Here is a 26,320-nt window from a genome sequence, read left to right as displayed (position 1 = left end):
TGCGCGTGGGGGGGGGGGGGGGGCAGCGGCTGGTGAGCAGAGTTCGGCCGGCTGGGAGTGACGCAGTCGTGCGACCGAGATCAGTGGGCCCGGCTGTGGTCACGAACTAGTGTATTTTTTGTGAGCGAACACTGCACAGTGTGTTAATTTAGTACCCCGTGGAACTTAAGGGTATGCATAAATAAAACCAGTATTGTGCTCGGTTGTACCGTCGCATCTAACACTCGTCTGAGGATCGTCATTCTTATTTTAAAAAAATGCACAAGAAACTTCATTGATTATTACGCAAATGATGTAATTCGGATGAAGTGTTGTGAGCCTGAAATAGTTGGTCGGAAAAACGACGAGCATGTGTTGAAGCAAAATTGCAGGGATGCAATTTCCGTCCAGTAAATACAAGCAAACGCCATTCTGCAAATCTTCGCGCGAGGGTAATTTACAAAGACGCTGAGATGCAAAGTTCGAGAAGCTATCTGGAAATTAATTACGGTATGGCTGCGTTGAAAAACTTCATAGTGAACAAGCGAGAGAAAAAGGAACGATGCGAATGCGAGCTCGATGATATGACATTGGTATGCTCCTCCCCTCTTTCCCTGTTGCCTACATCGGAAGCATGGGCCGGAGTGACCCGGAGAAGCATGAAGCAGTGGCCGGAGTGGCACTCACCTGCGCCCGGTCGGTGCGGCCTGGTAGAGGCGGACTCAGGGGCGACTCGCGGGGGGTACGTCCCCACCGGTCGGCCTCCGGGAGGAAACGAGTTCATCATCTCATACCCTCTGCTCTTGCCCTAGAAACAGGTGGACAGCGGTCGGCGGCCAGTCCCGAAACAGCCAGACAAACGCAAACAAAGTATATGCGACGCAACTTCACTACGCCACGAATCTGACAACACGCCGCCAGCTGGATATGGTGCCAATGCTGCGTGCCGCAGCCCAGATCGCACATTCGTAGCCGAACAAAGCTAACCTTGGCTTTATGTACGTGTTGGCTTTGGTAGTCTCCGTCGAACTCCGGCTCGCTGAAGTAGCTGTTGTCTTCCCATGAGGTGCCATTCACAGGCGGCGGGTGGGTGGCGCCCGTCTCAAAAATCCGGAGCACCGACCGGTCCCTCACATCCCTGTGGTGCAGAGGTGGGGGGGGGGGGGGGGGGAGCTGTCAGGACAAGGCCACGATCTGGGTCAAGACAGAGTCGGGGTCGGGGTCCGGGCAGAGTCAGTATCGGGGTCGGGGCCGGGTCGGGGTTCGGGTCAGGACAAGGTCGGGGTCCGGGCAGGGTCAGTATCGGGGTCGGGGCAGGGTCGGGGTCCGGGCAGGTTCAGTATCGGAATCGAGGCAGGGTCAGGCCAATATCGGGGTCCGGGCAGGGTCAATATCGGGGTCCGGGCAGGGTCAATATCGGGGTCGGGGCCGGGTCGATCTCGGGGGGGGGGCAGGGTCAATCTGGGGGTCGGGGCAGGGTCAATATCGGGGTCGGGGCAGGGTCAATATCGGGGTCCGGGCAGGGTCAATATCGGGTTGGGGCAGGATCGGGGTCCGAGTCAGGCCACAGTCGGGGTCGGGTTCCGGGATGCAGAGGGACGCTTCCGTGGCAGAGGGCCACGACCGAGGGCGGTTGGGAGGGCGGAGCTAGAACATGCGCCTCGAGCGCGGCTCACAGCCAGCTTGGTCATGTTATGAATGCAGCACGAGTACCTGCCAGACGCGGGATAAGCGGTCTGCTTCAGCATCAAAGGCCAAAAAACATGTGCACTCTTTCTTGTGTCGGGCGTGTAATACTATTAATATAATGGCGTTTATGTGTGCGCTGTGTGGTATGTAAATTGGATGGCAAACTGCGGAAAAAAGCACATGTTACCGGTGCAGCAGACGTCAGGGCTACAGGACGCGAGCAGTGCACCACTAATGCGCCTGAGTGCCCGCTAATATGTCCGCCAACGGATGTAAAAACATGCCTCCGAACAGCTGCTGCCCTCTGTCCGACGAGAAAATAAACATGGCAAATAGTGAGAACCAGCAATAATGGACAGGCAATAATTGATCGTGGAGCTTGACTTGCCTGATTTGCCTAAATAAGGCAAGTGTAAAGTATCATCAAATTTTGGCCATTTCTGCCGATGTCCACCAATAGACATTACCTAAAGTCTTCACACAGGCCCACTGGACCCCGCCTAAGCTGAGTGCGCCGAGCTAGACAGGACAGGTTGCACCAGCTGCCAGGGCAGACCACGGATAACGGCTGGAACTGAGCCGTAACCCTAATAACCACAGGTTGTGGGCGGAGCCGACGTACAGGCGCCACCACCGCTGTGTAGCTGGCGCCGACGATCCAGACTAGGTGGATTCTCTGAGGCACTAGTCTTACTGCTTGAAAGGCATGCGGTCTTGCTACTTGTAGAATAACATAAATATTGGGTGAGCGTCTCTGGTCTTTCCATTCCCTGACATTTGTTCCTCTTCTCTCGTCCCAGGCGACATCCCCCGCTCCCGGCTCACCCACCTCAAGTCCTCCATGTCGTAGAACATGTCGCGACTGGAGTCGAGGATGTAGATTTTGCAGGCCGACGAGTCCAGGTACTCCATGTTCAGCTGGCGCGGGAAGCTGCGCACGAACAGCGCCTTGACCGTGTAAAGCGACGTCACCTCGTTCGGCAGCAGCGCCCGCTTGGTCTCGCTGCCGTACTGCAGGAACACCACGCCTGGCGACGGGCGCACGCTCAGAGCACCGGCCGGTGAGGGCGGCGAGCGCGCAAGTTCAAAGAGCTTTCGACACCGCACGCGCGCCTCGCGCCACGTCAGTGGTTTCCTCGGTAGGTGTAACTCTGGCAAAGGCCGATATGTGATAAGCGACGCCCAGTCTATTTACTAACCTGACATCCCAGCTGGTGATGTTTACCTGTCTGCTCAAACAGTCGGCCTGCTCTAACAAAAACGATACTCAGTGGGTAGCAAGGGAAGATCAACAACATATTTCAGTCCTGAACTTTGACTAGCTAACTTTGTTTTCCTCCACTAATTCACAAGCGGGTTTGGTGGCGGGTTGGTGCACTCTGCCACCCTGCCGTGGCTGAAGGTGGACGCGATACGGCCCCCAGTGGTGTCCTGCCACACCACACCATTTGTCTATCGACCATATATAACCCCAGGCAGTAACAGCTCCCTGTAGCCCCAAATCACCATCACCACCACTCCAACAGCTCAACGGACGGGTGCCGTGGCACCCGGTGGCGTCAGGTGGCGTTCGATGGTATCCGATGGCGTCCAGGTGGTGTCCGATGGTGCTGCTGCCTTACCCAGCGGCCGCTCCATGGTCTTGGAGGGCGTGCGGACGACTGGCAGAGAGGAGCGCACCTTAGCGCCGCGTCGGAAGCCCGTGGACGACGTCTCCGCCTCGGACATGATGCCCGGGTCATCGTCGAACATGGTGGACGACGGCGGCAGCGACGAGTAGTTCCTCATCTGCTGCTGTGGGCGGGAGGACAGTGGAGTGAGGAGCAGGCTCTCGTCTACTGCTGTGGACTAGAGGACGGTGGAGTGACGAGCAGGCTCTCGTCTACCTGCTGTGGACTGGAGGACGGTGGAGTGAGGAGCAGTCTCTCGTCTACTGCTGTGGACTGGAGGACGGTGGAGTGAGGAGCAGTCTCTCGTCTACTGCTGTGGACTGGAGGACGGGGAGTGAGGAGCAGGCTCTCGTCTACTGCTGTGGACTGGAGGACGGTGGAGTGAGGAGCAGGCTCTCGTCTACTGCTGTGGGCGGGAGGACGGTGGAGTGAGGAGCAGGCTCTCACCTACTGCTGTGGGGGGGGGGAGGACGGTGGAGTGAGGAGCAGACTCTCGTCTACTGCTGTGGGCGGGAGGACGGTGGAGTGAGGAGCAGGCTCTCGTCTACTGCTGTGGGCGGGAGGACGATGGAGTGAGGAGCAGGCTCTCACCTACTGCTGTGGGCGGGAGGACGGTGGAGTGAGGAGCAGACTCTCATCTACTGCTGTGGGCGGGAGGACGGTGGAGTGAAGAGCAGGCTTTCGTCTGCTGCTATGGGAGGGAGGACAGAGGAGTGAGCAGCAGGCTCTCACCTACTGCTGTGGACTGGACGATCTCGGGGGTGTCAGCAGGTCATCAGTGGCTGCTGTGAATGGCAGGGTGGTGCAGTGCGACAATGGCGGCTGAGCAACCAAAATAGTTTTTTTTTGGAAGCTTTGACAGGAGTGGAGGTGTAAGGAACGGTTTGTGGCCATCCGCACCTATCGCTGGTCAATACGCGGCTATAAATGGAACGTTAGATGCGTAGTTCGACGACACTCAAATAAAACGGATGATACACAATGCATTGCAAACTGCAAGATCATTCAGAATAATTCTGATGCTCATGTTTGATAGGTATCTGCTTCACTTGCTAAAAATCAAGACAAATGTGATCAACAAGACTTATGACTGATTTGTAGATTTGCACCAGAACTCCACGCGATCAGTTATCGACGTTTCATCACGTGTCGGTCAGAGTGTGCTCGTTCTGAGCAACCGAGACAGGTAGGTGAGTTTCGATCCGAGCCGCATTCCGGCCGGCTCAAGAGCAGACACCAGCGAACCTGTCTCCTCCCGTCCGCTCCGTCCGCCGACAGCGAGCGCGGCATCCGAGCCCCGTCTGAGGGGCAGCGCGGGGGGAGACACCAATTCGGGAAGGGTCGCCGCCCCGCCGGCCGCCCCCGTGACCTGGGGAGCAGCTTGACATGCCACAGGCCGTCGCGGGCCGCGTCAGCCGTCCTGCCCCCGCCAGCGCCCTTCGCCGGCGAGTCCGCGAACACGTCGTCTTCCAGGTCGGTGTCCACGCCGGCGGCGAAGCCGAACTGGTCAGTGACCACGCGACCCGAGACACCGACCCCGCCGGAAGAGCAGGATGAGTCCACCTGCGCCGCGGGGGAGGAGGGGCAGGACGAGTCCATCCGCGAGGCGTGGGAAGAGCAGGAAGAGTCCACCCGCGAGGCGGGAGAGTCGCCATGCGGCCCCGACCGTAAGCAGCGAACCGAGTCGATGACCAGTCTCGGGGCGCTGTCGGATCGCTTCAGCGGCCCCAAGCTCCGCGCCCCAGTGGGAGGACCGCGGTCCGGACCGCGGTCCGCGAGGTCCGCCAGCAGGACGTCGGAGAGCACCCGGGAGCGGCTGGGGGCGCGCGGGTCGTCCGGAGAGCCGAGCGCAAAGAGGCGGCAGTAGTCGCGTGGCGCCACCCGCAACAGGCCCTGCACCACCATCGCGGGGCCGTCCGATCACGGCATGGGAGCGACGCAGGTGGCAGCAGGAATGCCGGCAGGGGCTCGACTGCCTGACACCTCCGAGGCGCGCCGAGGACCTCCACTGATGTCGCCGAAAACCTGCGCTGACGTCAGCGAGCACTTCAACTAGGGGCGCGCCTTGGACGTCTTCGACCGGCTCTTCGCACGGATAAATCAAGAGCAGCTATTCGTGTTCATAACCTTGTCCACGTCACGCCAGCTCACGTCACTCCCCGCGTTTTCACGCCCGCTCCGCCCAGATTACTCGAGACACTCGCTCCTCAGCACTGCACAAACACTCCTAGCCACCCCACCGGACTCCAACGGGCTCCGCCAGGCTCCGCCGGGCTCCGCCGGGCTCCGCCGGGCTCCGCCGGGCTCCACTGGGCTCCGCCGGGCTCCACTGGGCTCTGTCGGGCTCCGCCGGACTCCAACGGGCTCCGCCGCGCTCCACCGGGCTCCGCCGGGCTCCACTGGGCTCCGCCGGGCTCCGCCGGGCTCCGCCGGGCTCCGCCGGGCTCCGCCGGCTCCACTGGGCTCCGCCGGACTCCGCCGGACTCCAACGGGCTCCGCCAGGCTCCGCCGGGCTCCACCACGCTCCGCCGCGCTTCACCGGGCTCCACCGGGCTCCGCTGGGCTCCGCCGAGTCCACCGAGCCCGCTGAGCGCCAGGGCACCCCTCCCAGCCCTCCAGACGAACACCGGCACGGCCGGCACCGCCCTGCTCCGACGGCGGTGACAGGTGCCTGCGCCCGGCGCCGGACGGGGCGTGGCTCGAGCGCCTCACCAGCTGGCGGTGACACACTCACTAGCCGGCAGACGCTATCGACGGGGTGTGACGCGCGGCCGTGGCGACAGGCGGCGGCAGGGCGGGCCGTGAGGGGTGCCGAGACTGATAGTGTCTGATGAAGCTGCACCTGCTGATCGTGTTGCTCCGAACTCACCACGTCCCGACCTCTGGCTGGCGCTAGGATTTGGTCGGATCTGAAAGCCAGTGTCTGCCTCCCTGCCCTGACAGACTTTGTGCGCGTCTGATGATGTGGCTTGGGGCTCCCACTTAAGAGGCCACAAAGCCGTCAGTATTCCACTGGCGGGCTGATAACGGTGCAAAGGCGTTGCGCATCGTCTGCCAAAGGTTGCCTGATAAGGAACTTACACATTGGTGGGGTGGGGGGGGGGGGGGAGTGGTGGGGGACCTGATGCATCCACTTTAGTATGTGTCACTCCTTATAGCCCAGTTCGTTGGAGCACCTGTCGCCCGACTCACCCCCACCAGTGACGGACTGGACATGAGTCGCTTTAAACGCTATCTAGGCCGCGCTTAAGGTCAGGTGACGTCTTGGGACAGGACGGGCCATGGCGGGCTCTACGGCACGTCACACTTCCGCCGCAAAGCGCTGCCGTTGACCTGGAATCCTTGATCCGATCGTGGAGGTCAGAAGTCGCGCAACAAGTGTGTGGTCACAAGTGTGAGGTCACAAGTGTGAGGTCACAAGTCGCGCAACAGTCGCGCTTAGTGTGAGCTCCGATCTCATAAATGTATCCAATCAAAAGGTTTGGATTACTTAATCCGTGCAAAAAAGGAAAATGGTTGCAATTACCACAAAAGGGTGAAACATAACACGGTAGCGATGCATTAAGTGTGCAGGAAAACAAGGTCATGCAACTCGATGGAGTTCATAAGTGACTCATCTTGAAGTGTGTTAGCGTTCGCCAGATGAAAAGGTAGTGGTAGAGCCCAACCGTAACCATCGACTGTTCATCAGGGACCATGCCATAAATGCATGGTGGTGGCACTAAAGGCGCGGTGGCACCACTCAAGCCGAGATCCACATAACACGTATTAACTGTAGCAACTTACGTAGCAACGTCACATCAAGTGCATGCCAGTGATGTTGAAAGACACCTGCATAATGCTGCTCAGCCCCTGAGGCTATTTCCGCGCCTCGTGACCGGCGCCGTGATGTCACCAGCACGAGACATGTGCTGCCGCCCCGTTCCCCCGTGTGCGGATCGATTGAGTAATGGCCTCATCAGGCGATGGACATGGGCCGACACCACCCGCCAAGAGCAACATGGCCAGGATGCAGTAAGGGAATGCCGGCCTGGGGCCGGAGTGATGACTCAGCCGCTGCCCGCGTGGCAACGAGAAAGGCACGAGTGACGAAATCTGGCCACGAATAACCCAGGAGATGCAAACGCGGCTGGACTTGGCTGCCTCGGCCAGTCCCGCCTACACACCGAACGAATATGGGCGTTGTTTGGCAAGCGAATGCTAGCCACGAACTATCGGCGACCTGAGCCTGCGAAGTGCACGGCCGTTCGTATCAGTGACCCGAGCCTGCTAAGTGCACGGCCGTTCGTATCAGTGACCTGAGCCTGCGAAGTGCACGGCCGTTTGATGCTTTAGAACTAGCTTTGTAGGAGGCGCTGCCCACCGGGCGTGAGACATGTAGTGCAACATGTGCTCTTATAGGACACACAGTAGTGCAAAATCGTGGTAGCGTAACGGTGAGGATTTCGCGCACGGTGGTGTGTCGCAACATGTTGCAAAATGCCAGGTCACAGTTCACAGTTGACAGACCTGGTGCCACAGTGCTGCATGAGGGTCGTAAAAAGTTGCATACCTGATATAGCCTCAAGTTGACGTGGTTATACCAGGAATTTCTGCGTGGTTACTCTGAGCTTGGCACGTTGCGCCAGCGCCCTGAATAGCCGCGGGCGGCGGGGTCGGGCGTCCAACCCAAACCCATCACACCCTGACGGGGCTGACCACAAATTCACCAGCCACGTTAACCGTGCCTGCCGCGGCCCTCCAGCCAGATTGAACGCAACAAAACGGAAATATCTTTGATAGGATCCTTGCATGAGCCCCGCCGCCCAGCCGCGTTTTCTCCGCCGCTCACCAGCCTGAGCCCGCCCTGGACTGGATGGCGCGCGCCGTTCTCCGTCATATAAAGCACGGTGGTCGAGAAGTTTGCAAGAAACAGCTGGACGCAATTTATATCTCCGGCTCGCCCGCGCCGTCTGGCTCGGTGCTGTCATCTGGTGACGGCTCCAGAAAAGAGGTTCGATCTGTTGGTGTTATGGAGGTCCAGACAAAAAAGGAGCGGCAGTTTCAGATTCAAGTTTCGTTTTAGCAAACCATAACATATCAGGGGCCGGACAACATCCATGGTGGACTGGAAATGCTCGATGTTGAAAGAAACTGAAATATTTTGAGCGTTCAGCTAGGTTTGCGCTGTTTACTCGCTCGCGCTGCTCTTTCGAGTGTATTATCTATATTATGGTATTCCAATATTAACAAGCTTGTTATTAATGTTTGCTAATGATGTTGCTTAATGACTCTGCTCAATCTGTTTTATAATGTCTGAAATTTGAGCCATTCAATACATCGCAAAACCGGCCTGCGTATTCTGCAAAAGCTACAAGCCTGGCAAATAATAACAGGCAGAAAATATAAATGCAAAACCCGTTCCATAACGTGACACTACCCTTGCATCGCGTTTGGATACGGATTCACCCTGTCAGTTGGAGAGGAAATTAATTAAATTAAAAAAGCATCACACATAAGCCTGTTTCATGCTGACATGTTAGATCGGGAAATAATACGGTAGTAAATCTGAAATCCACCGAAAATAGGACACGCAGGATTGAAACCTGTGCTTTGTTACCAGGGCCATCAAAATGGTCATAACTTTGTATTTCGGAGAGTTTTTTTTTTTGGCTTCTCATCATCCATCTGCTCGTCATTTAAGTTTGCAGTGTTTTAGAGCTTGGTTCCATTGAACCAAATCTGGGACGTAAAATGTCGAATTGGCACATGATGACGCAGTGAAGTTTACTGGCTAGCTTGATAGGCCTCGCGACAAACGGTAAGTGCCACAATTGCTTATCCAATTTCCGCCCATTGCAGATTCGGTATCAAATTGAATCCCTGCCGTAAGCGGCTGTCGTGAAAGGGGATGCCACTGAGCAGTTCCCAGTCCGTATGGTTCCTTAGTGCAAATAGAAGCGGCGCACGCCTGTAGCGCCACTTTGTGGAACAGACCAGTGATGATTGCAGAGGCTGTCCCTTACCGACGGGGACTTATCTGACGTGTGACCCTGTTGGCTCTGACCTGGTGTCTGTCGCTGTCGGAAACAAGTTGACAGATGTCACTGTTGGTCCTGACCTGTCCGCAGTGCATACTGGTCCTGATCCGATCCCTTTCGCTGTTAGATCAGCCAAGCGTGTAGCAATGCTGGTGCTGACCCGACACCGTCGCTGCGGTGCTGCCCTCTCGCCGGCGGCCGTCGCCCCTCACCTGATGTCGGCTGCTGTTCGTCCTGCCGGGCAGGGTCGGGCAGGCGCGCCGGTCCTGGCGGGGCGGGCAGCCGTGCGGGGGCAGCCTCGAGCCCGCCGACGGCCGCTCCGAGTCCGAGGAGCTTTTGTTGCTCTGCAGGCGCCCGTCGGCGGAGGGGCACGCCGCTGTTAGAGGCCCGGCGGACGGCGACAACACCGCTGGCCGGTCGGGTAGGCCCGGACCGCATCAGTGGTTCGGGTCTTGGCATCGGAGCCGAAGCAGGGAGTTGACCCCATGTGGCCTCAGAACGCGCAGCCCGTGCGTTGGTGGCGGTCGTAACGGCTCACTGGTCACTTCAGGAGCCCCCGCGGGACCGCAGGCTACGGTCAAGCACTACGTGAACCACATAAGGCCATAGAGACACAGAGACACGCTGGTGAGCAGACTAGTGCCGGCTATTTCAAACGAACGACCCTGAACTGTACAACCACGCATGACATGACGTCGCCTCTGATGACAATGGCCGTCATCAACCAAAGACATGCAAACGCCGCAACCACCCCTGAAATATTGGTGAGTACAAGCACCACTGTCATAACTCAGGCACCACGTTCCCCGGCGTAACTTTACAGCCCCTCGGCCGCCGACCGTGGGGCGAAGCCACAGGTGTATACAACTACTAGCGACGCGCAAGTGGCGCTGGAGCAGCGGCACGAGCCCGAGCACTCACGTCCGGGTCCATGGCATCCGGAGGGCGCGGGGCGGCGCTGCCACCGGAGAAGGTGTGTCTGCGCACCAGAGGGTGTCCGGCACGGGGCGGCGCTGGGCCGCGGCCGCCGCCGGCGGGGCGACCTCCGGCGAACGCGGGGTCGAAGCCACCGCCCGCCGCACGGAATCCTCGGCCCGCGGGGACGAAGCCGTCGGGCGGGGGATGGTGCTCGCCGCCCTCGAGATGGAGCCCGCCGCCCACGGCACGGATTCCGACGGCTTCCGGCAGCACCGCGTCGTCTGCAACGGAAGCGCCCGGATGACGTCATTGCTGCCACCGACGCTGGCAGAGGCGCCTGGGGCGGGCAGCTGTCTGCTGCGCAGTGCGATGGCGCGGCCGGACGATCCCAGCGGACCGCTGCGGTCGCCAGTTGACAAGTCGGCCGTCCCGGCGCGGGTGGGTCGACCGAGACGCCTCCCCGTGACGTCATCGCGCGCATGACGTCACCGCGCGATTGACGAAGCGCTCACAGGTCGGCTGCCGGCTCCCCGAGGGAAATCACATATTACGGTCGAGTGGAGGCGCGGCAGGGAAAGGAGGGGGACGCACCGCGGGCCACCCACCTGAGGTCTTGGCGATAGATGTGATGACGTGGGTGGGGATAGGGTCCCAGTCAGACCCGTGGAGTTGAGTGATGGGCTGCCATGCGTAAAGGTGCGGTGGGAGGCTTTGCAGAGATGGGTACCGAGTACATGAGTCGTCAGCTGTGTGAAGCAGTTGCAGAAACAAAGCAGTTGCTTTCGCCCTTTTGAGTATTCCAAATGTTTCAGCACTCCCCGTTCAACGGACCGAAAGAGCACGTTGAATGTTGGATGTCTGTGTTACTTTAAGACGCTCATCAAGCACTAAGCAGAGTGAGGTCATCGACCTGCCATTGACAGAGTGAGTGGCGTTTAAACGCACGCATCCCGTTGAGTTTTTGCCATGATTCCAGGCAATAAGATAGGAATCTAACAGCTCTATGATCTGTCAAGTTATGTTCAAGACACCTTATGAAACACTTTGAAGTTCTGGTCTTCCTAGGTCACGTCAAAGCTGTCATAAAACTGGTGGAATGTCAACGCGTTTAATTAATAAGCCTGTTCCACGTTCGCATGCGTATTTTTGGGCCGTATCTGGTTAAAAGGTTTTGTATGTGCGAGGCTGGGATGGTTTATTCAAAAGGTCGGATTAGCCTGATGGCGTCGCGTTTGCCTCACAAAAGTAAGACACTTGTGACAACATTGTATCCTAAACTGTTTTTGTATAGTTGTGGGTGCTATACTGGCGACTAGTCTAATTGACACGCAGGTGGTGTCAAGAGCTTGCGGTAGGTCAAGGTAAACCCTAGGTCACTTAACTCACAGCCAAGATCATTTGGATCACCTAATACACCACACAATCAAACGCCAAAAGCGTGTGATGCGGAAATGGGACCATTTCGGCGAGATCATGCCAAGCGGGACCATTTCGGCGAGGTCATGCCAAGCGGGACCATTTCGGCGAGGTCATGCCAAGCGGGACCATTTCGGCGAGGTCATGTCAAGCGGGATCATTTCGGACCGCAGCGTGCCAGTGCTGAAAGCTGTGGACTTGCGATAGGCTAATTAAAACTACACATATTAGTGAGCGACCGACAAGCTCTAGACGCTAGATGCTGCACGCAAAAGGAGCATTTTGTGAATTGCTTAAATGAACATACCCATATAAGACGTAAACGCGTTTCACATTCACGATAAAGCTATATTTCATCTCTCGACCAAGCATGGACATCAATGCACACATACCCAGTAAATATGTGAAGACAGACCACATATTTTATAGGCAGCTATCATTCCCATATATGTCATAAGGTGTGGGGGTGTCAAGGTAATCAGACGTCTGGAGCGACTCAGATAATTTAGGTAAACATTTTGGGATATTTCCTGACCTCAGCCGGTACCAGTTTTGTAGGAGTACAAGCAAATGTGTCTCGGATATAGCAAATGCTGTGAATGGTTCATTTTTGTCCCATTTAGCCACATATTATAGACAGCTTGCCAAGGACATGTGACTGAGACATTTTTCGAAAGCATTGATTTTTCATCTGACCTGTGGCCACTGGAGGGGTCGGACCTCCGCAAGGCAGTCCAATGTGCCAAATACGCCAGAAAATGCCGAGGCAAGAAAAATATCTTCAAATTAGTAGTCCTGACGTATAAACATAAATTGTATGAACAGAAAAAGGAAAAAAGGTTACGGCCTTTGCCTTTTTTAATAAAGTGCAGCTTGCAGGGGCTGCAGTTCTGACTGCGGATCGGAACACAGAGCCTGGCACCACACTTTCGTTCGCGTCGGAGGGCTTCGATCGAAGTACCCAAATCGTTATCAAGGGGAGAGTACCTGGAAGCGACCAAACCACTTCATCATTCGCTACTGCAAAATAAAAGTAGCAAACCAATAACACTGCTCAGGGCCTATGCTATCGTGAGCGCCAGCTCTCGTGCGCGTGAAAACAAGTTCATCTGCCTCATTTATCAAGTATTAACTAAGGCGTCAGCATAATTCACCTAGTAAGTGCTGATGGATGGCGCCAGTGTGTGGGTCTGTCATCTCTGAAAGAGGCACACGCGTCTGCCACGTTAGGAAACCAAGCCGTCAACGTTCTTTTGGAACTTAAATTTCACTAGACCTATATCATGTTCTATTATCGCATTACATTTCCAGCATAACTGGCGAGAACGGTAGCGGCTATGCGTTGAATACGACCACGGACACAACCAGGATTTTCTTAAAGGGGTTTCCTACATAGAAAAATGCAGATCTAAAAAAGGGGAGGATCCCGTTCCCCGCCTCCCCTACGCCCCGGATACGACAGCTGATGAGTCTGGGCCCTGGAACGAGGATGGCCAACTCCAAAAGGTATTAAGCTACCCACACGCGAGCTGTGCCGTAACACATACGTGCCCCGCGGAACAGTCTACCACGAAGGCAAACCATTGGCTGTAGTGGTATGGCTAACGGTAAAAAAGTCCCTTTAGACAGGCGTCCTCACTTCGGGTCGCGCATTGCATTGACTGAAATATTAATTAGGCAGACAAAAGCGTACAATTGAACTAGGTATAATTGCTGCACACGACATGCTTCCGATAATTTACAAAACGAAAGGAAACCCCTCTTAAAGCACAACGGCAGCTCCAGGTGCTTGACTTATGGCGTTGAGAGCATGGATATCAACGGCTCAGCCAAACGCAACCTGGACATTCACTTGAACATCCACAAGCAAATGTGCCGCTCGCGTGTGGACTACCCGATGTCAGCCCAATACAAACCCGGCGTGACACCGAAAATCTCTACCCTGGTCTGTGCAGCGTCAAAAGAGCACGCTCCGAGCCGGCGCTGGTGCCGTAAGCGCGCTCCCGACGCGCGGCACCATTTCCGACGTCCGATCCGCGTCCGCGGCACCAGCACCAGCGCCCATTTATTCGCCGCCCAAATAGCACTTTCTTTCACATTTCCGCGCGCCAATCGCAGCCACTCACAACCAATCGGCGCCGCCGCTGGGTGGCGGGAAGGAGGGCGGGGGACTCACAGATGGATCCATTGACGCAGAGCTTGGCCTGGCGTGCCCCGTCCAGCACAAACATCCTGCAGCACTGGAGTCGAAGCCCGGCGGCGGCGGCGGCGGCGGCGACCGCGCCGCTGGACCGCCTCCAAATCCGCCGGCCGTCGGACCCGGTTCGCCCGGCGGCGGGGCGGGGGGGGGACGGGGACGGGGACGGGGGCGGCATGACTAAGGCGACGGCTGCATCCCCCTCACGGCGCGCCTCCTTCCATCGATCCCCCGAGCAGAGGACGTCGGGACTGCGGCGCCAGAGTGGCGGCATCGAACGCCGGTCGGGCCGGATACGTCCCGACGGCGGGCGCCGGACTCCAGTGCCCCTAAATGCTGCAGCTTTACCGGCGGTCGTGCATGCCAGAAATGTGGCCAGGAGAGCTGAATGGGATGACGTCAGACATACTGGGAAATATACTCTGCGGTTCCACAGACGGCAGAGGTGCAAACCGCAAGCGGGTCTTTCCTTGGCCGTAGATGTGGGGATTTTATAGCACGCGCTGTACCAACTGCAATGCTCGGACGCTCACAATCTGGAGCGGGGTCAAGCCCGACTCCAGGTCACGCAGGTCATGTGTTCAGGCTGAGGTCATGTCTGCTCGTGACGCACTGCGTGAGTCAGATTGCAATATCATACGCTCATGAATCTGGGTCCGGTGAAGGCTCATAGATTTAGTCCAAGTTGAAATATAAGTCTATCTCAGGATCCCGAAGCCGAGTCCTATCAGTATCATTATAAAACGGGACTATATATCAAAAGTATAGTTCTATGTCAACTTTTCACGCGTAGAGAAGGTTTGGGATGCAAGTAAGAATATGGCTTCAAATTACACCGAAATCATCCTGACCCTACTCTAGTCTTACCACAGCTTTAATTAAGGTGTTGCCGTATCGACGTTTGAATTATGATGGTTATCAAAGTATGAGCACGTGTTGATAGCCGTCATGAAGTTTTAGCAGACTACGCGTACTCATACGCAGCTTTATACCCGCCTTGATAGCTCAGTTGGTTAGGATGCTTGCCTTCTGATCCGCCCGCCCGTGGTGGGGTGTGCTCGAACCGCTTTGGGCGCTCGCTATTTGTCCTTGATATGTATGACCTGCAGCCGGTGGCAGCGGCTGTGATAAATGCCAAGTGACGTCAGAGGGCAGAACAGACCGTTCCGCGCATAATGGCACGCTAAAACTCTACCGCAAAAATCTGCTGTTGACCCGGAATTGAGCGATCGGATGGTGCGGATCAGGGCTCACACAACAAGCACCGCTTTGCATGAGCTCTAAGCACAGAAATCCCTCCAATCGAAAAGCTTTGAGTCAAATCTTTTAACCAAAAAATCTCTGTCGAGGTCATTTCACTCAGCCTAACACACCCAAACGTGGCCAAAACCGTGCCAAATCCAACAAGGTCAGCAGAGGCAAGCTTGACCCACCTAAGCCAGGATACGAGATCCATCGGGTGGTGCAGTTCTTCCAAGTCCTTGGTCCGAATCCAAGTCCTTTATTTTTCAAGTTGGGAAGTCCGAAGCCAAACCCGACTTCGACTCGGCTGGACTCAAACTCCCGGATGCTCAACAAAAATGCACACAAAACGTTACACAAACCTATTCAGCTAAGATTCCAAGCGTGATTCTCTTTGATCATTGCAAAGTCATCTACACATGATCTCGGATTAGGTAGTACCCGACTTGGGGCTAATTCTGCGTTGGGTACTTCTCATGCCAAAATGACTCAAGGAATGTTTCACACCATGCGTGACCTCCATGAACCATAAATGGACGAACGCTCCCAAATATTAATGGTACGAGGATAACCACGCCCGAATGTATTTGAGCTCGTTGGCTCAAGAAGCATAAAGTAAGAAACCATGCTTGCACGGCTTCTGAATTACGTGGTTAGTTTCCGGCATTAATCGCACTATTCCGGCCGTCCAAAGGAAAGTGCTTATTAAAAGGCATCTTCCAAAGGTTCTACAAGCCTTACACACCATGATCGGAGAACATGATTTTGGATCCCCTGGGGAAAAAACGTGGCTAATAAAGTGTATTCCACATCGCTTCTGCATGTCGGGCATTACAACAAAATGAAATCATTTCAAAATATTGCACGTGCTTTCACAGCGAAAACATATTGTTGATGTCTATGTCTATATATATATGTATATATATATATATATATATATATATATATATATATATATATATATATATATATATATATATATCTCTCTCTCTCTCTCTCTCTCTCTCTCTCTCTCTCTCTCTATATATATATATATATATATATGTATATATATATATATATATATATAGACCGTTAAAGATAACTATATTTTGTGCTGTGGCATCTTTTACATTTTGTGCTTCTGTATGTTTTATGCTTAGGATAACTTGTTGAAACCTATCTAAAGCACAAAATGCTGTTTTAGTTAACCGCCTGTGCACCAGCAAAAATATATCGCAAAAATAATCGAACGCATATATATATATATATATATATATATATATATATATATATATATATATGTATATATATAATACTACCAGCAGGATGAGGTATATCTATGCCCACGACATAGCATATTTGTCATGTAATAGGTTTTTTCGCGGGCATGCTGCGAAGGCAAGGACAATCTTTTCCTGTCCATCCAGTTCGTGGGAGAGTCGCACACAAAACGTTACATAAACCTATTCAGCTAAGATTCCAAGCGTGATGCTCTTTGATCATTGCAAAGTCCTCTACACATGATCTCGGATTAGGTAGTACCCGACTTGGGGCAAATAGCAAGTACTCAAAGCGACTCTAACGCCAGCAGGCGCTCTATCCAACTGACCTATCGGAACAGACCAGTGGGACCCACGTATTCGACAAATAAACTCGCCCGTGGTGGTGAATGGACATGCTATCAGGCGGAGACAGGGGACAGTCACAGCAATCGCGAAAAATGGGCCACTACCACAGCTGAAACTCTGCTTCGTTATTTGCCACATACTTACATTTTCTCAAAATGCTATACATAGCTAGTTATGAGGCATTCCATCTCATCTCGCGTACTTCGATCGTATGACAATACACGGGAAAAGTAACCATAAAAGAAAATCTGCCCAACCGTAACTATAAAAACAAATCACCACAGGCGAGTATGTCCGTCGAACACGTGAGTCCGACTTGTTCGTCCCGATAGTTCAGCTGGATAGAGCACCTGCTGGTGTTCCAGTCGCTGTGAGCTCTCGCGGTTTGCCCTCGTCTGGGATGGCCTGCGGTATGTGGTAGCGGTTACGCTTCACGTCAGATGACGTCAGAGACGGGACACTCCGAGCCGAGCGAGCATGTTAAAATTTCGCCGCCAAATTTCGCGGTTAATCTGGATTTCACGATCGGATGGCAGGGACTGGCGGTCAGACAGTAACCATTGCTTAAGGGGGCTATGATCCCAGAAATCTATCCGTGCAAAATGTTATGGGCTAAATCTAAAAAAACAAAATGATAGAAACGGAGAATAAAAGTCGCTAGTCATAAAATAATACGTGCTTTTAGCGCGCCCTCGACATGCTGAGATATGACAGCATAGTTTTACGCGAGGGGTTATATTCCCAACACCCTAATGAATTCTGAAATCGATATCCCAATCCAAAATGGATAACTTGTTTAGGCAAAGAGCGTGACTTGTCACACCAATTTGCCCAAGAACATCTTCCGCTTATCTTAAAAAGCATAAATATGCGCGCTGCATATGGATGATTAATTTACTATAACAGCCATACCATGTGGTTGGGAAATAATTATCTTCGCTTAAAGGTGATAAAAACAAAGAAAACAAGATTGTTTTGCATTCATGACTAGAAAAACATGGATGGAAAAAGCCTCCAGTGCAACCGGGTCGCTGAATGCGCGGGGCTAGGCTGTTTCCCAAAAGGACAGAATCAGTTAAGCTACCTCGTAAAAAGGCAATCAGAACCAGGGACAAAGCTGCATGATGCCTTTCCTTTAACTTGGTTCTGAAGAACTCGGCCAGTTTCGGCCCCGCGGCGGCCCCGCGAGCCACTGGTCGTAGCAGATCAAGTCATGTACTTATCGGGGCCCACCGGGCGGACTGACCCGCCGCGCCGTCTCTGCGGCCGATAACTCGGCCCTGAGTTACCGCAGCCGGTGGTGGTCGATAGCCGAGGCTGCGGCGGCAGCGGCTGGTGCCCGCCACCGTCAGAGGGAGGGTCACCACAGAGGGTGCCCGCCACCGTCAGGGAGGGTCACCACAGAGGATGCCCACCGTCAGAGGGAGGGTCACCACAGAGGATGCCCGCCACCGTCAGGGAAGGGTCACCACGGAGGGTGCCCGCCACCGTCAGGGAAGGGTAACCACAGAGGGTGCCCGCCACCGTCAGGGAAGGGTAATCACAGAGGGTGCCCGCCACCATCAGAGGGAGGGTCACCACTGTCGTTGATCCCTATTGCCAAGGGGAAGGTTACACCAGGCGCGAGAGCAGGCAGGGTCTAGATGTCAGAGTTTTGGGCTGCGCATTTTCCTATCCGTATTTGATACAGAAGCACAATGAAAATTTGTGTAGGGTAAGTCCCATGTATGATCTCTTCACCTCAGTAACTCCCATGTGTGATCTCTCCAGCTCATGTAAGTCCCATGTGTGATCTCTCCAGCTCAGGTAAGTCACATGTGTGATCTCTCCAGCTCAGGTAAGTCCCTTGTGTGATCTCTCCACCTCAGCAAGCCCCATGTGTGGTCTCTCTACGTCAGGTTCTAGTTCCACACAGATATAGGAGTTTCCCGAAATATCGGATGTAATGACCGTAGTTTCAACATAACAGAAAGCCCGCTCTCATGGTGTGCTGTTCCTGTTTTCTGGTTGGGTGCTTAGCTCGCGTTGCATGTGTCTTTGCAACTGATCATAGTGATTTACGGCTGTGTTCATGCAGGTCTCGCCACTCTATTTCAGTAATGATTTCTGCTATATCAGCAATGATTCTATTTTGGTAGCATTGCATTCCAACCAACTGTTGGTTGCGGGTAGAAATAAAGTTGTTCGGCAACATTTTACGTGTGACGTCATTTCAAACGTGCGTTTTGACTTACTATAGGGTAAGCGTGTTTTCGTATCAAGACACTCGACAGAATGCCAGCTTGGCAACCGCACGAAATGTTAAGAGGATGGCCGTCCTTTATCTCTTTGTAAAGTGTACGCCAAACGTTGTGATTGAACGTTTTTTTGTTGACAAAGTAACGCAATAAACAACGTTTGTTACGTGATCTCTGACCAAACATTCGATCGAAAATCTCAGGTAAAAAACGCAAGTTTTTGTCAAAAGCGTAACGCGCTGCGATGCTTGGCACGATCTGCACTGTCCTTTGGCGTCACCAGACACATGACCTGGGCCGTGCTTCACATTGCAAAACGCCGCCTATAAGTTACAACCTATGACGTCAGAGGCAAGTGCGTCACGACAGTTCCTCCCGCTTAAAGGTTAGTCGCTTGTGTACGGCGTAGGCACTTGCGATGTCATAGATAGCAACTCAGGCACTCCACCAACTAAGTTACCAAGACAGCCCATTTCACCCCAAGAACTCCGTAACAGCGCGCACCAACTCTATCACGCTGGTTTCAAACATAAAAACAGCCAGACATGACTGACAGATATTCGACGAATAAACTTTCACATAAATGATAACAAAAGACTTCAAAAAGCTATGTGTGCAAAAATAACCTTCGTTGGCATGACAACCGACCACTCATTTACAACGTAGGGGAACAACTAACAGCAAAATTTTCCAGTGATAATACAAATATGTCGACAGCGGCTTAAAACTGGAACGGAGGAGATGTCAGATAGTCCCGCAACGTACGGCCATGTTTTTGCCACCCAACTTCCCTTTTTTATATTTTACTACCAACATCGAAGCAACCTTCCTCTGTAAGAAGAGGCTTGGTATTCGAAATAGAACGCCAAAACAGAACGAGCCAGCACATACGGTGAAAACCGACGGAGGAGAAAGTCAGAAAGTAGGAAAAAAGAAGTGAAAAGATAGAGATGAAGAGAGAGTCAGGAGAGAAAAGGAGATCGATAGAAGGAGAGGGAAAGATAGATTCGAGAGAGAGAGAGAGGAGAGAGATGAGAAGGAGAGAGAGAGAGAGAGAGCGAGAGAGAGGAGAGAGAGAGAGAGAGAGAGAGAGAGAGAGAGAGAGAGAGAGAGAGAGAGGGATGTGTGAGAGAGAGAGAGAGAGAGAGAGAGAGAAGAGAGAGAGAGAGGAGGATAGAGAGAAGAGAAGGAGAGAGAGAGAGATAGAGAGAGAGAGGAGGAGATAAGAGAGAGAGAGATAGAGAAGAGAGAGAGAGAGAGAGAGATAGAGAGAGAGAGAGAAGAGAGAGAGAAGAGAGAGAGAGAGAGAGAGATATTAACGGCGCTCAGGACACCATAGCGGACGTTGCGGCAGTCTGGGACCTCCCTTGCCGCAGATGCTATCACTGATGTAATCGTGGGAGAAAGAAATACGCCTGTCCAGGAGCTTCACGTTTCCGCCCGGCAGAAGATTTATAGAGCATAAACGCCGTGGAGATCATGACAGTGTGAAGTACGTCCGCGATCTGTGCCTTTTACAGAGATGGAACAAATGAGCGGGCGAGTCTTCATAAGCTACTAAATCTAACAAAGGGACCACTCTCTTTCAGCTTTCGTGAAACCAGAACAACTGAAGTTCTGTCTCAACGGAGGGACAACACTTAACGTAACTCTTTGTTGGTCCTTTCGAATGCTCTTGATGACTGAAACAACCTTGGACCATGTTAATAGCTTCCTCAATAAGGATGTCGTGCGATGCTAAACTACACGTGCTGCGGTCTTCATTGAAGCCTCCTTTTCCCAGCTGAATGGGTATGACACATTCATAACCAAGCACACACTAATGAAGCGCGGTGTTAAAAATGCAGCCACAAAACATAGCTGCCGGTCCCAAAGCAGTAGCTTTGGTTGCCGCTTGTCATCGCAGTGAATGCAGCGAGTTCGCGACACAGTGCATGCCGCAGTGGCCATGCCCCCATTGCATGCTTCACTGCCATACAGTGGGGGCCCCCGGGGTGGGCACGCTGAGGGCCCCTTTTGTTATCTGTACAGCGCCTTGAGTCGAGAGTCGAGAGGGCCGGAGTCGATGCCGCCGGCCCCTGGACGGCGGTGAGATATGAGGGCTCCTTCAACACACCTGACCCGGGACCACGCACACCTTGCGCCCCCGTCGACCTCTGTTTGTGGGACATGTAAACACAGCCGCGAACAAATAAACGATCGGCGGTGGAGTCTGGATCGTCCGCCGCCGCCGGCCGGTCGGGCCCGCGCCGGGGGGCCCGCGATGGAGGGAGGGCGGCGTCGGTGTCATGTGTCCCACCGTGCGACCCGACCAGGAAACGGCTTTTTGCAGGGTATCGCATAGAGCGAGGGTTTTGCTGAAAGAAGGCATGTGGTTACACGAGCCAAGTTAGGGCGACAGAACAGCGGGGGGTGGGCTCGAATTGTTGCGCTTGCATGCAAATGATGTTGCGGTTTGTTGTGATTGCCGACGAGGCGAATTGGAAATCCTTTAGGTGCAGAAGTATTGCTAGTGTAAACATAAGTAGCATAAATGCTGTGCGGACGGCTACTCACGTGGTGCTACAGTTACTGTTTGTTGTGTTTTTATATTTATATGTAGTCAGAAAATTTTCGTACCGTTTTGAATATCATTCAAAGTTTTCAATAAGCTCGTAGCAATCTGTTTGATTGTTACATGTTGATTCTAGACCAATGGCCAGATTTTTTATAGCACAACTACTTAAAAAGTCAACAACTGCGTCAAGATGTATCTCGGCTGTACAAACTTAATGATGAAATATCACGCTAGACCCCATTAGCTACAGAGTGCTTTACATATTGCAATCTTCTGACACCACGCATGCCATTTTTACACAATGTTCAGATGAACCTCACCCCTTACTTTACACAATGTTCAGATGAACCTCACCCCTTACTTTACACAATGTTCAGATGAACCTCACCCCTTACTTTACACAATGTTCAGATGAACCTCACCCCTTACTTTACACAATGTTCAGATGAACCTCACCCCTTACTTTACACAATGTTCAGATGAACCTCACCCCTTACTTGTAGAGACCTTGCCTTCCATGTAGTTGGGATCCCGCGTGATCAACTGAGCAGTGGATCAAATAGAACGAATAAGTATTGGTCATACCTGCTATACCATCCCTTTATAGAACAATATAAGAACAACATCAAGAAACATTGGTCTAGACAAATCCAATAGGCACTGATCATGTTTGGGGCCACGGGTCTTTTGAGGACGCTCCTTTCCATGCAAGAACCATACAACCATTGGCAAATCTCGCGGAGTTGGGAAGACTCCTCCACCTCTCAGAAACGTAGCCCGCATGCAGGTAAGCACATGAGATCCCAGTGTAAACCACGAAATCGGTCGTTCGTGCGATCGTTAAACAAGGCAAGTTAACAAAAGAACCAAGCGCCAGAGATAAATTCACTTTCCTTCTGCCGCTCGCTGGCTCACCGATACAGATGTGAATCGGTAACACGCGGTGACTTGCAATAAACTGTGCAGTGTTTACAAGTATGCATGCTTGTTGACTGTGCATTTAAAAGACGTTGGTGAGTTTTTCCGGCCGAGTGAACTTGAATAACGACTGAGAGGCTTCCGGACTCCAGATTTTGTTGTAAGCTGTGCAAGTGGCGCAGGCCGAGACAGATACTGTGTGAGTAGCGATCAGCTGTCGTACGGCGTCGAGACAGATGCTGTGTGAGCGTCGGTCAGCTGTCGTACGGCGCCGAGACAGATGCTGTGTGAGCGTCGGTCAGCTGTCGTACGGCGCCGAGACAGATGCTGTGTGAGCGTCGGTCAGCTGACGTACGGCGCCTAGACGGATGCTGTGTGAGCGTCGATCAGCTGTCGTACGGCGCCGATACAGATGCTGTGTGAGCGCCGGTCAGCTGTCGTACGGCGCCGAGACAGATGCTGTGTAAGCGTCGATCAGCTATCGCACGGCGCCAATACAGATGCTGTGTGAGCGTCGATCAGCTGTCGTACGGCGCCAATACAGATGCTGTGTGAGCGTCGATCAGCTGTCGTACGGCGCCAATACAGATGCTGTGTGAGCGTCGATCAGCTGTCGTACGGCGCCAATACAGATGCTGTGTGAGCGTCGATCAGCTGTCGTACGGCGCCGAGACAGATGCTGTGTGAGCGTCGGTCAGCTGTCGTACGGCGCCGAGACGGATGCTGTGTGAGCGTCGATCAGCTGTCGTACGGTGCCAAGAAAGATGCTGTGTGAGCGTCGATCAGCTGTCGTACGGTGCCAAGAAAGATGCTGTGTGAGCGTCGATCAGCTGTCGCGCAGCCGGAGGGACCAAGCGGCGCGGGGTCGCATCGCAGCTGCTCTCGACGGCTGCCACGGCGTGAGAAGCGCGCCGCCGCGCCGCCGGTCAATAACCAATCAGCAGCGCCGGGCCGGGGAGATCAGTGACGTCACGCCACATGCTCCGGTCGCGCTGCTCAGTAACTCACATGCCAGCGCTAAACAGTTCATGGAGATGTTCTCACTTAACTCTTGGCGGAAGGTGTAGCAATTTCGCGCATTCCACGAGCAGTTTTAGTGAAGAGCGCTTTTTTCAGCAGGCGTTCTTGTTTGTCAGGTAGCGTATGCATCGAAATAGCGACGCGAACACCTGAAGTACTGGCGAGGCTGACGTTTGTAAGAAAACAAAAGCACATGCATGTGTAAAGGCAAGTGTGCAGCACCACGTCAAACATGCCATCATTACATAACGTTAAATAAGCCCCATAATAAAAGAAGAAAGTAATGAGCTCCAGGGATCTCGACATTGTGTAAAGCTTCTCCTTCTACGGGAGCACAACTCAGTCTTAACAGCGGCTTATCTGTCACCGCCCCTGCGATCTGCTCATCTTCGGCGCGTACTCAGTCCGTCGCAGCGAGGGAGCCACGCAGGCGTGTGAAGACGGCGCCGAGCCCGCGGGTCATTAGGGACGACTCAGAGTGTCATTTGTAACAGGCACAGCTGACGAGGATGCAGGCAGCTGATGCAAGGCAGAAGCGACTGATGCAAGGCAGTCACGAGAAGTTACGGGGTCGTGTAACACAGGCTCTCGCAGAAGTTGCCGTTGAAAGCTCAATCGGAATACAAATAGGCGAGCTCTGTCGGAGAAGCTGAGGCGCCACAAATATATATATATATATATATATATATATATATATATATATATATATATATATATATATATATATAGCTTTCAGCTTTCAAGCCGACAGCGGAGGAATACCCAAGCGACTACCGCGTGAAAAGTCCGTGACTTAGTTTGAAAGTCACCTGCTTTATATTTGTTAGCTATGCGTGGGCACAGTAGGCACTATCCTTGCCGAAGGGGGAGCAGTGGGGGCGTATCTCACAAATGGAGATGAGTGTCGACTGTCATACCCGCCACTCATTCAATATAGAAGTCCATGGTACCCTGACCTGACCTGACCCTCACACATCCGAGAAGGGCGGACCGTTTCGTAAAGCGTTAAAGTGTTTTGCAAACCTTCATTCCCTATTTTTACCCAATGGTTTTGAGGTAATTGACGTGGCAATAAACTTTCCCCAACATTTACTGTGCAGATCTCTTATTGGCCAACAAGTTGCGCGACACCGTGCCACGGTGCAGCAAGACATTCTGGCCTGCCTAACGCATTGACGCTGACTCCGACACAGGCCCTAATATTGACACAGAAACTGACACAGACTGGCATTGCCTCGATACTGAAACTACTTTGACGGTAACCTGGTAATTTCAGCAGTTCAGCAGGCCTAAATGCATGCGTTTCATCACTATCCTTGGCCCCCAAAACGCACGTTTGAACAGTGCTAGCACTGAACACCACGCACATTATCGCCCAGAAAGGCGGTTGCCAACATTTCCTGCCAGGAGGCTTTAAGGGCCTCGGATCGGTACAACAGCGCACAGAAAACTCAGACGACGGCGAAACCGCGCCATATTCTCCACATATTCGGAGCGCAGACTCCGTGAGACGGCCTGCTGGAATCCGAGGATAGGGAGAACGGACGCGCGGGTCGGGAGCAAGCTGTGGCGTGCTGCCGGCCGGCTCACCCACGTGCTCCAGATCGGCAACGGGCCGACTACTGCGGGCGAAGCCGGACGGCGGCGGCGCCGCCGGTTGGTGGCGGAGACTAAAGCGATGGCTCGAGCCAGCCTACCGACAGCATGTCGCTGGGTGTGCCTCGGTCAAAGCCGTAGAACACAGCTGCAGTAATCGACCGACTGATCGCTCGAGCAAGCCTCCCATTCTCCGCGTGCGGGTGGGCTTGGAGCTTGGACCACAGAGGGACGACAGACCCACAGGGAAGAGTTCGCGCATGCTGTCAATGCGGAACAGCACGAGCTTTCACTCAGGGCCAAGTACTCACCAAGACCAAGCGCCGGCAACCACTCCCCCAACCGCCTTCCCACTTTTACACCAATCAATACCCGGAGCAACTGACCGGAGGAGCCGCCTTGATATAGGTGGCAGCACTGTACTGCGAGACTTTGTCATCTGTCGGTCGAACGGGAAAGCTAGATATTGTGGCATCGATCGTCTGCCTTGTTTGGGTGCTACTAGATGGCATTACCAATGATGGGCACATGCTGACAGCCGTAGGTTATGTTTCGTTGCATGGGAACGTTCGTTCGCGAAGGCGTTGGGTGTGTGCAGAAGATAAGTTTTCCTTTCACTTTAGAACACCAGTCTTCCCCAACTTTTTGATACAAAGGTGTATATAAACCAGGGAGAGCCCTTTTTGGTCTTCTGGGGATAAATTTTGTCATTTCTTTCTGAATAACCCTCACTACAACTTGCAAAGCTACGCCCCTACGTGCGTGCTTGGGTTTACATATATATATATATATATATATAATATAATATATATAATATATATATATATAATAGTTATATATTATATATATATATTATTATATATAAATATGTATATAGAGTGACATGTAATATATGCTTATTATATGTATTAGATATATATATAGTGGGTGTGTGTGTGTGTGTGTGTGTGTGTGTGTGTGTGTGGTGTGTGTGTGTGTGTGTGTGTGTGTGTGTGTGCGTGCGCGCGTGCGCGCTTACGTACGTGTTTGTGTGTGTGCGTGTACATGTGCGTGCGTGTATTGGTGTGCATGTGCGTATGCGTATGCGTGTTTCCTTTATAATCGCGTTTTCAACGCGTGACGCGAGAGGCTTATTTCCTGTTCAGTTCAGCATCTTTTTTCAGGACATGGAGGAGAAAATGTTGAATTTTACTGCGGATATGGCCAAAGGGATGCCATGAGGGCCATGACCGACCCTTGAGACAAGTATTC

At 53.2% G+C, this 26,320-nt stretch overlaps 1 protein-coding gene across 1 annotated transcript in view; it reads right to left on the bottom strand.

The window, feature by feature from the left end:
- The window catches only part of LOC119098867 (coiled-coil domain-containing protein AGAP005037), a 32,797-nt gene extending 18,876 nt beyond the window's left edge, over positions 1-13,921 (bottom strand). Inside the window, exons 1-7 of the mRNA XM_037221912.1 lie at positions 13,869-13,921; positions 10,280-10,557; positions 9,571-9,702; positions 3,291-3,462; positions 2,498-2,696; positions 967-1,117; positions 667-787 (exon numbers count right to left, since the gene is read on the bottom strand). Coding sequence (XP_037077807.1) covers positions 667-787; positions 967-1,117; positions 2,498-2,696; positions 3,291-3,462; positions 9,571-9,702; positions 10,280-10,291 — 787 coding nt within the window. The 5' untranslated portion in view covers positions 10,292-10,557; positions 13,869-13,921. The remainder of the gene's footprint in view (positions 1-666; positions 788-966; positions 1,118-2,497; positions 2,697-3,290; positions 3,463-9,570; positions 9,703-10,279; positions 10,558-13,868) is intronic.
- Positions 13,922-26,320: the final 12,399 nt, after the last annotated feature.

This window comes from Pollicipes pollicipes, unplaced genomic scaffold (assembly GCF_011947565.3).
Source record: "Pollicipes pollicipes isolate AB1234 unplaced genomic scaffold, Ppol_2.1 Scaffold_4740;HRSCAF=5597_pilon_pilon_pilon, whole genome shotgun sequence".
Taxonomy (NCBI): Eukaryota; Metazoa; Arthropoda; class Thecostraca; order Pollicipedomorpha; family Pollicipedidae; genus Pollicipes; species Pollicipes pollicipes.
This window is presented reverse-complemented; position numbering and strand designations above follow the sequence as displayed.